General features: G+C 38.6%; 1 protein-coding gene across 1 annotated transcript; it reads left to right on the forward strand.

The window, feature by feature from the left end:
* The first annotated feature begins 273 nt into the window (after window positions 1-273).
* On the forward strand, window positions 274-9,177 carry LOC133457032 (interleukin-17 receptor C). The gene is given in 18 exon segments (XM_061735857.1): window positions 274-506; window positions 606-621; window positions 716-817; window positions 956-1,038; window positions 1,141-1,236; window positions 1,441-1,540; window positions 2,082-2,227; window positions 2,310-2,363; window positions 2,446-2,512; window positions 3,782-3,960; window positions 4,046-4,093; window positions 4,170-4,215; window positions 4,306-4,457; window positions 5,151-5,219; window positions 5,317-5,368; window positions 5,477-5,584; window positions 5,695-6,544; window positions 6,546-9,177. Coding segments are annotated over 18 exon segments (2,352 nt in total). The 5' UTR covers window positions 274-419; the 3' UTR covers window positions 6,643-9,177.
* The last annotated feature ends 2,131 nt before the right edge of the window (window positions 9,178-11,308 follow it).

Below are 11,308 nucleotides of genomic sequence, written 5' to 3' on the forward strand. Positions count from 1 at the left end.
CTCGAGCTTCATAGAAGACACATGGGAGTAACATGAGCCTAAACAGAATACCGGAGATGTGGTCGAGCAGGCAGGATATGAGAGTACAAGAGACCAAGCCGGCAATTGGGCTTGTCTTCGGTTATTTTCTGCTCTAATCTGCAAAATCAGCTTGAGAAGGAAGTCAAAGAGAGGTGGGGCTGCCATTCATAACAAAAACACCTTTTCTCCCCCGAGCGTGCGCGTGTTTGCGTCACAGCCGGCTCTGCCGGTAAACAGCGAGCTGTCAGATAAACCTCGCAGACACAGCAGCTTCGGTCACCACACCAACTTTCTGGGACCTGAACAGGCATTTTTATATGTCGAGCGGGCAGACGGTGTTACTGGATCAATGATGCGCCTGATCAAAGCACGCGCTGAACTTTTTCAGTGAGTTAAAGATGTTAAAGAGGCGCGTCTCCGGCGCGTTGGCTCTCCTCGTCCTCGCAGCGTGTCTGCGGCTGGGAGGCTGCAAGGCAACCTGTCAGGTGGGTGTCAGGCTGGACCTTCAACAGGATACTTGTCCTGGAGGTTTTCTTAAGGTTTCCTATTTCATAATCTCGTTTTTTTTGTCTCTACTATTTTAGATTGTAAATGAAAATGGTAAGTTTCTATATGTATATTTAAATTTTTGTAGTGAGAACATGTGGAGGCCACATGTGCAGCCTGCTGCTCTAATGCTCTTCTGTCTGGACAGATCATGTTGAGGGTGAATGTCCTATAAAACTCACCTCTGTCCAAGTTAAAGATGGTAGAAGCTCTCCAAAATTCACCCTCCGTGTCTGGCTGAAAGCTGATGGTAAGCTGTTCAACCATGGCGAAGTATCATCCTTTTTTTTTTTTTTTTTTTTTTTTTTTTTACATGTAACCATCTTTTAAAGCTGTTAATGAGGTAGCTCTAAAAAAAGATGCTTTTTGTCTCACCATTTTCTTCCAGACTTCTTTAAATACCCAATTATTGAAATTCTCTTACGATACAAAAAGGAGGTTCTCAGGCCTGTCCAGAAAAGGAAACACAAGGTTTGATTTGCACCAGATCTGAATAATCTGTGAAATCTCAGTAAAAGCCTGCAGGCCATGATGTTAACAGATACAATGGTATGATCTCTTCCTGTACCCTAGTGTGGCAATAAAAGACGTGGAGATGAAATCCTAGTCAGATGCTCCAGTAGAGGTCTCACACAAACATTGACACATGGGAATACCAGTTTGGCCCTAGTAAGATGACACTTTGGCTTAGGCTATATATATATATATATATATATATATATATATATATATATATATATATATATATATATATATATATATATATATATATATATATATATATATATATATATATTTGTTCATTTTATTATTATTCGATGGTTGTGGGGATAATTCTCATAATGACTGTGTGTACGTGTGTTTTTTGTTCAGTGGGAGCTGGTTTATGGTTTTATTGGTGAAGATGCAAGTCACGTTTCTGTGACCTATAGAACCAACTCATCAAACTGCAGCATCACTTACTCAGTACCAAGTAAAGTATTTCAAATTTCTACCATGCGGTATCTTTTTATGTCTTTTTATTTATGTCTTCCTGAAATAATCAGCCTTTTCTTTCTAATTATACTCACAAACACTGCAAAAGTCACACGTAATACTACACCTGTCATTGCAGATGTAAACACTACACCCTCTTTGAATTCTAGTTTTATATGTCAGGAGACAATTACAAATAATTTGGTCTTAAAAGTGCAGAAGACTTGGCATATTACATTGTGCACTATTAATTAATTAAAGATAAAGCGAAAGTGAGAAATATTTTCTGTTACTCATCTTTGTAAACTACCTCAGAAAGAAGTTGGGCTGCCACCACAAGCCTCAAGAAAACGTCAGTGGAAGAGACACGAATGTGAAGTCTGTTGGAAGAAGACCAATATTTCCTCACATGTCTATTCAGTGTTTCCACTGCATGCATTGGTTTACCTTTAAACGGAAAGCTTCAGAATTATACCAGATGATTCATGTAATTTTCATACTCAAACATCAAATGACTCAAGCTGTTTTCTGTGTGACAGAGCCCCGACCAGACTTCACCGTGTCTGTGAACAAGTCTTCTAAAACCGTTGGTGTTATTATGGAGTCTGAAGATGAAGTGTTTGTCAAGTTGTGTTATAAAGTAAATGATATGCAATGCAACGAGGTAGAAACCCCACAAAAAAAGGTAAGCATTACATTTGTCTGTTTGAAAGCAAAAGGTAAAACAATTTCTTCTGTAATACGTGTGTGTTCTCTTGTCTTTTCAGTCACAATCAGCTCTCCTCAACATCCCTTATCTGCTACCCTGCGTGTGCGTACAGGTGAGATCCATATACATTTTCAGAGGGCAGTTTTGTGCAGCCAGTCTGATTTTCATGCTTGCACATGTCTTGTCACTGGCAGGTTTATTACACCTATACAGATGCATTGCGACATCAAAAGTGCCCATTTCAAAATAAAAGCCTCATAGGTGAGTATAACTAACCGCAGCTGATATTAGTCTTTAACTGATGGGAATTGAAAAATGTTTTGAAACTGACACCTCAGATAGTCTGTTATGACTCAGATATAAAACCCAGTCTTATTTCTTCCCCTTTATCTCAGTTTCTCACAACCAGGAAACAAATCTTACTCAAGATCAAACTCATTGATGTTTGTTATTTTCTATCAACCTGTCATCGATTCAAACAATGAAATAAATATATAATATAGAAAAATGAAGCCATTCAAAATAAGCTAGGCACATTTAGTCTGTTGTACTGAACTATATGTAGAGAGACATTATGGACATACATTGAAATATTGGTTCATATATTGCAAGTCATATTGTTATTGTAAGCTAAAGTTTTGTCGTCACACGTTTTCCTAAAATTGTGCAGCACTCGTCTTCATACGAGTGCTGCTCCCTAAACTGGAAACAAACCACAACTAATGTTCCAGCCATTCACCGACAGACTGCATGTGCTCTTTGTTGTAAAGGGTGTGGCTAGAGGGTTCATAAATGAGGCTCTGGAACTGGTAGTATATGGAGCTAGAACAGTCAGAATTATGAGACTGTTGGCATACTCAACTTAAAAGCAAATCTTTCTGTTGTTAACATGATCAAGAGCTGTAGAAGCATCAACCAAACAAAGGAACTGATATCTGTTCTTTTTATTTACAGCACTGGTCAGTGCCACTGTAGATTTGAAATTCAGGGATTATCTGTAGGATGAATAGTTTTGAATTATCTTGAACTTTATTATGAAGGCCTATTATTGTAAGAATTACATATTTAACGACTGTCACCAACAGAACCACTGTTGTTAAATCTGATCACCAGCAATGAAACAAGTAATTAAAAGAAAGATAAGTTATATTGAAGTATTTTAGGTGTCAACAGTGACATGTTGTCAATCACACACTTTGCTATCAGCTGGGTAATGTAGTTTTATTTTGGAGTTTCTCTGGGATGGTGGATGACGGAGTATTGGAGGCAAAAGCTTCAGCATTTAAAACTCAAAATATCCACATGGAGGGTATCAGAAGAGGCAACAAAAACACGTTGTTTTATTTTCTCTTAAAAAGGTGCATGTTCTCACATGTCTGCGTATCAGATAAGTGGCATTTACTGAACTAAAGAAGCTATTAAAAAAAAAAAAAAGTGTATGTTTACGCTCACCTGCATCCCCTGATGACGACGTTCATTCCAGCATGACAGTTATCTAACATGAGGGTGTCTGCTTTAATCATTACACAGATGTCAGGGATATTCTGCGCTCCTCTGAAGTTAGTCTGTACGACTCGTACATTCACTGGAGGTATGAGTGTCCTGCCATCGATCTGAACATCGCTGCTTCCCTCTGCTGGAAGCAGCAAGAGCAGCTCTGCATACCTGTGCTCAATTTCACATTGGAGAAGCAAAATGGATCAACCCTGGTAAATATTTGCAATGTTGGCAATTGTTTCTCCTTCTAAAAAAAAATAAAAAATCTTCTTGATGTCTACTATGTCTCCTTAAAAGATGTTCAATACGGCAGCAGTGGACAAACACCCTCAAATTTGCGTGCAAGTAAGATTGAATTTGACTAAATAAAAACAAAACTTCTTTTTGTTTGCAGATTCAAATAATTGTGCTTCTCTTGCAGTTTAATGTACAAGGGAGCATTGACACCAAATGCCTCTTCCAGGCTGGTGAGTGGTTATTTATAGAAAAGCTGTTTTAAATCACATTTACCTACATGTTCCCCCGACTCGACTCGTCCTTTTCTTGGCCCCTCACAGATATGTCTTCTTGGGAGGTGAATACTGGACCAGGCCTGCAGAGCATATCCGTGTTTCTCACCTCTTCTGCCTCGGCAAAATTCTCAGCTCAACTCTGTGTCCTCGCTGAGCAGGGGTGCACGCCCAGGGGACCAGTCCACTCTGTAACAATGGTTAGTACAGATTATTGGCAAAGAAATGAACACATAACCAGTTTTGTATACCAGAATATTATGGTAAAATCTGTTACGGCTTTGGTGATGGTTGGATCCAAAAGCAAACAAGACTGTGGGATGAAAAATTCAGACTTTTATTGTCTTTTATTACCGGTATTCAAATGTCCTGGACTAAAACATGGCAGGGGTTGTAACGTGGCGTGGGGTTACTTTGCTGCTTCTGGTCATTCAGATAAAGAATACTGAATATGTTATATTTATTGAAAAAGTATGCATGTGTGAATATTTTATCGCAGTTTACCTCTTTGTCAAAAGAAAAGGACTGAGGAAAGATGGTGGGTGTTTCAGGAGGACAAAAGCCTGATGAATGAGCACTATATGAGCACCAGAAATTCAAAAGAAAATTAGTCATAACCATAACCCCCTAGAAAATAAAAGTAATGAGCTGAACTCTATATTGAAAGAATTTCAACACTTGTGAGTAGAAATAAGCATGACAGAAAACTCCCACCAGAGAGATGGCTAAAAGAAAAGGATTTCGAGGCTGTCAGTGTCGCTCCCAACCGGGGTACCAGTAATCATTTTAACTTGAATTTATATTTCGCTTTTTTTCTTAAATTTTGAAAATGTAATATTATGACCTTATTATTTAGGGTTCAAAAAAATCAAAAACTCCCATTTCTTTTCCAGGAGGGAAATGGCATTGAGAACAGGATAAATGTACCTGTTCTGAACCTCACTGAGAAGCCGTGTGTGCAGGTAAAGAAACATACTGTACAGTACAGTTTGTATGGCTGAAAAGGCTTTTCTCTGCATGCTACATTTCCTTTCACTATTAACTCCTGTTTTTCTGCAGGTGTGGCAGTCAGATCCTTATCTCAATGGAAGAAGAATCCTGTGCCCTGACTGTAAGTGCGCTCAAGATGCACACGCAAGCTTAACTGCAGTCATGTAATGCATGAATGCACATGCGACATCCACAAAGTAAATGGACCTGGGTGTTTGTTTTTCTCCAGACACACACAAAAGAGAGGGCCTATATGCAGCAGCAGCTTTGTTGTTTGTGGTTCTTGTCACATTACTTGGATTGTTCTTCCACCGTTTCATTAAAAGTGTCACATCAGGTTAGTTAAATTGACACATTACGTTTGAAGACCCAAGTTGCACAATGATTGTGTCTTTTGGTTTCCATCTTCTAATCCGTTTGTCATATCGTTATTTCCAACATATTTAGGTTGGCTGATTATCCACAAGCCTTTGCTGCTGGTGTGTTCGTCAGATCAGTCGAGCCATATCTCCTCTGTGTGTGCCTTGGCGTTGATACTGCAGAGGGAGCTCGGCGCCACGGTGCACACCTCTCTGTGGGCCCAAAGCTCACAAAGGCAGGATGGAACTGGAGCAGGTGTGGCAGATCTGGGCCCACTTCCCTGGCTGTATGGACAGTGGGAAGCTGTCTGTAAGGCGCAAGGGAAAGTACTGATTATATGGAGTACTGAGGCCAATAAGACCTATGAGAATTGGAGGAAAGAAAGGGCAAACATGAGTAAGAGTGAGAAAAAAACAGAGCACTGCAGGAAAGAGGATTTCAAACGGAATGGAAGAAAGCTGGGAAAATACAGAAAAGAAAAAGTGCTAGGAGAAAAAGGCTTTGTCGAATTATGTGATAATAAAGACTGGCACCCGGAGAGGGAGCCCTCTACTGTGATAGAGTCTGTGTTTCTGGCTGCTCTGGTCTCTCTAGAGGCAGCACTGCAGGAGTGCAGAAGTCAGGGAGTTGCCATTGTCTATTTCCAGGGCCTTTGCCACAGCAAGGATATCCCAAAAACCCTCAGAGGTGTTTCTCAGTACTGTTTACCTCAAGACTTCAGTGGTTTAATACAAGAGCTTGGACAGCTGAGAAGAAGGACAAAAAATGGGGAGTTTCGATGGCACTGCTGGCCCAGACTCGTGTCTAAAGGGCTGTCAGTGTGGCTGGCACGAAAACTCGCGCAAAGGCTGCAAACATTGCTACCTCAGAAGCAAGGACGTAAACCACATGGGCTGACTGTCACATCCACATCATCAGTGAAAGTGACATCAGACCAGACAGAGCAGGCTCAGGTTGCCAGTGGCTGCTGAACTGGGAAGCCTGCAGGAGCGAGAGCTTCTCCAGGGGTCATCATGGGGAGCGGAGAAGCCCTGATCTCAAGTTTCACCGACTGCGCTTTTGTTCAGCTGGAAACACAGGGACCTGGAGCTCTACTGTTAAGCACCTCACAACTTCTGACCCCGCAGGAACTATTGCATTACTCGTCAACCCTTATTTGTACATGAAGAAGAGGTCCACATGACTTACTGTCTCCTGCATTTCAAACAGAACAGTCTTTATGTTAGCTTTTGTGTATGAAGCCAGAGCAAACACCTGTCTTATCTCTGTAAATATGCTAAACTATGAAAATCGTATTGCAAATGTTCCCTCTCTCTCTCTTCATGCATGCATTTACTGTTTGAAAAAGCTATGATAGCACAGGTACCACACTGTGTGGCGGCTGTTTGCAAAAACACACACATTAAGATTTTCAAAACTTACATGAAGCCAAAGCTGTCCACATATTTCCCTTTTCTGAGTGCTGCACATACAAATATGATGTGTCTCTCCTTTTTTGGTGTAAACGGTGGTCATATGTTTTGAAGTCATGATATTGGAAGGTCCATGACTATTGCATCAAGTAATGATGGTCCAGTTTTTTTCACAGCGCTGTTGTTGAATTATTTTGGCACACATACTACCTCCTACTTTCAAATTAACGAAACCTGAAACCTTTCATATTGCAAACCTAAATTCAGGAATCATAAAGATTTGAGAATTTGAAAAAAAAAAGAAAAATAAATGCTGCATTATTCAAATAGTTGAAGCCCTGCTGTTACCTCATAAATCTCATAGCATGAGATCTGGAACAACCCAGACATTCTGAAAAATGATACAAAGACGGTAAACTTCACTCAGTGGAGAGAACAAGGAATAAAGTATTTACAACATATAATCATAAGTGGAAATTTTGTACCTTTTAACACTCACTGTTCAATATGGAATTAGCAGTAACACATTTTTAGAATACCAACAACTCAAGTGCATAATAAGTAAAAAATATAAACTCAACCAACTGCATCTGCAACTTCCCATCAGGTAACAGAATTACTTAATCCGGGTCCGGGGGGCAGGTCTCCCCCGGCGGGGGGGACTCGGATGGGTCGGGCAGCTGGAGAATTAGAAAAAAAAGAAAACAAATCAACTTTACAACTTACAACCGGCTGGGGTACTTTCCGACATGTTACATATTTTCCAGGGATCTAATCCAGGTCAACGGTAAACTGTATGCAAAGCACCTGTAAACTGTTAACCCAGAGCTCATTGAATCTACATGAAACAAATACAACTGCCTATTTAGGAAGTACTGTTTTTGTCCTACAGTGAACCATGTTGAGGTGTTTGTTAACTCATCCTTGTTGGCTTTATACAAGTGTGGATGCTGAATATCGGTAAATGTTTTGATTTACAAAATGAAGTGTCTTTAATTGAAGTACTTTACCAGTTTTGTCATGTAGTGTTTCTAATGTGTAAGGCCTTAATCCAAACCATCCTCCAAACCTGTTTTTGTGGATTGTTTTTTTTAACTCATTTATACCTAAGACTTTATAAAAAACTAAACTTGCCAGGCGTGGTTAAAAGCCCAACAAAACCCAACTGAGTGATAGACCTTCACCGCTCACTTCTCTCAGATCCACATGAATTACTCTGACATTGTCAACTTAAAAGCATCATTCTGAAAACATAATCTAAGTATTTGTTTGGATCAAATTCTATCTTAAAGCAAATTAGTAGATTTGTAATAGGCATAAAATGAGGAGTCAAATAACAGTTAAAGAGCATGCTGCGTGGGCCCCCTTTCTGTCAAGGAAATGCATGTACTGACAAAACCGATCCTGTATAGTTTTGCATAAAACAGCACAGGTGTTTCTGTCTGCAACACAAACAAGAACCTGATAGTAGACTTTACTGGCCAATTCGCCAATAAAGTTTAATCATGAAGATTAATGATTAAATGCTGGAATGTTACTATCAAGCTGTACTCTTTCTCTGAAGATCAACTGAGTCAACTGAAGCTAAACCATGGAAGTCCCATCCTCTCAACTCTGACAAATAACCAGTTTGTATAACCATCAGTTTGTTGAGTTAAGCAAAGAGAAGATAAACTGATTACCAGAAGACACAATGATCAAGATAAAATCATGTTTTCCAGACTGACGATCTGTCAATCACTATTGTTTGCATAACATTGGAGTTAAAAAAAGAAGAAAAATGTAAAGTACACAATGGAAGAAAGTGTACTCTGAGAAATGTGAGCCCTGTAATAACTTTTAGTGAGGTTGTAGAGCATGGGGTTTTTGGAAAGGGCTGACACGACTTTCAAACATTTTATAAATAAATGACATCAGCCACTGTTTCAACAGCCATGAGCTCCTCAGAGAAGGTCCCTCACTCTCAGAAAATGGACGTAACTAATGTTCATCAAGGAAGAAAGCGGCTTAAGACAATAGGTGAGACTTTTCAGGTGGCTTATTTCCTCTTTTGCTAGAAATCAAAGTTACCACTATGGAGTAAAGGTTTTGGTATAACAAAAGATCTGTAGGATGCTGAAAAAAGCTGCGAAATGCCTCTGGTTTGTTATCTTAAAATGCTTACGGGTGAAAACTTAAAGAAATGTGTGTTCTTTTACGTTATGCCTTTTTATCACCTTGCTTTTAATATAATCCAAAATTTCGAGGAAGGACATCCAAACTATTGCATGTAAAATTACTTTACACGCAATAGCAATTCACTAAACATCGTTCAGTGACTGAACTATTTTCAGTGAGAAAAAAAGGATTAAATGTTGGCAGAGCTGCGTATTTTGTCTTTGAGATCAGAATGCAGTGTTCACAGCATGATTAAGATCTTGCTTTATCACATTGCAGTCTGTATTGTAACCGACTGGGATCACAATTCAGCTCAGGGAATAAAGCCTGAATTAAAGACCCATCCAGACCAGGTCTTAAAGCTGGCGTCTTTGTTCTCTTTATCACTAACACTTTGGAAGACACCGTGACATGGCGACATTGGTATACTCCTAGAAAATAGAGACAGAAAATAAATAGAACAGAATGACTTTTGTTGACTGTGTGGTGAATGTGTACACAATACTGAAGCAGGATGTGTTCGGTGCATGAGGCTGGTGTGTGAAGGTACTTGATGAACTGTGAACACGCTATCGCAGGTTATTCCAAAGACAGTAAGCATACATACTATGAAAACTGCAGCTCTGATTAAACATGTATTGCATAATTTTAACTGCAACTTGTGTTTGTCATTGTTTTGTTTGGATATACACACTCACTTTTATCTTTTTATCCATTTATTTATGTCTGCACAAACAAACAAATAAACCTATTCCATCAATGAAAAGCTGAAACTGAATAAACAAGACTAGTTATTGAGTATAAGTACATTCAAATTGTTTTAGTGTAACAACAAAAGTTACCATGGAAAGAAGATCAGCTTACAGAAAAAAAAGTTTATACTAAAATGTAACAAAATATCTCTTATTTAGACCCGTCTTTAATGTAATCACTTGATTGCGTCTGTTACACGCCCAGGATGTGGCTTTGTAACAGATTATATTTTTTTAAACTGTTCTGCTGGGTAAACCTGAATAAACAGGGAAAAACACGAGACAGAGTCAGTTTTAGTGCTTTTTGTTCTCTCTTCCTTGCGCATCTGTTTTATTATCAATAATTTTCACAAAATATCAATAACCCATATTTCCTTCAGTCATATACGTCTTAACCATTACAATACCTTCTTCTATTCATTCATGTTCATATTCCCATATGTTTTTCTTTCTCACCATTAACATACTGTAATCATGTTTGCTTTTTTTCACAATCATGTTACTTATTGCATAGAATTAATCATTATTTTTTTATATTGTTACATCCCTAATAACTGTGTTGTTTTTCTAAACTTCCCCATCACTATTTGTATTTTTTTTTGTATTTATTTATTTAGCACAATATTTTTTTTTAAAATAGTGCAAGGAGGGAACGAAGCCCAGAGGGCTTGTACAGAGTTCCACCCCCGTCATCTACTGTAAACATAAAATTAAATGTACAAACATAGGAAAACTCTCATTATAAACATGAAAAGAAAACAAGGATACATAATAGAGAATACATTGAAAAATTAGGACATGAGATGTTTTTTCAGCAATTTTTTGAAGGATATAAATGACAATGTGGACCTCAGAGACATGAGTCTCTAAGAACTAATGAGACACTAAGAACTAATTTCTACAATCATGAAACCAAACTGAATTCCTTCTGTTATCAGAACATATTAGTAGTCTATTAAACTTGCACAGTAGGCATTTACATGCATGTCATTGTGCCTGTTTTATTCCAAAGGAAGGGGGAAGAAATCAAATTAAACTGTGTAGTAAAATAGATACTCCACATGCAGCCATGATGAGTGCATTAAGATAGCTTCTAAATCAATGGTATTTTTATTTATATTATATAGTGGTTTTGCTAGTGCTGTGTGTGAAATACTACTGCTATACTATTAACAACAACACTAATAATAATTTGTTTTGTTTTTGGTGACTTTTATGGTATGACCTTAGTTGTCTGATACTGTATGTCATTTAGTGACAAACATGTATTGACAAAAACAAAGTTCTTCCGCTCCACTCACCTGAGCAGGTGACGCAGCCGCATTCACAGCCAATCACCGTGAAGGGCGTGGGCTGGAACCAGATTCCTGGAGCGCTTCA

Source organism: Cololabis saira, chromosome 12 (genome assembly GCF_033807715.1).
Source record: "Cololabis saira isolate AMF1-May2022 chromosome 12, fColSai1.1, whole genome shotgun sequence".
Classification (NCBI taxonomy): Eukaryota; Metazoa; Chordata; class Actinopteri; order Beloniformes; family Belonidae; genus Cololabis; species Cololabis saira.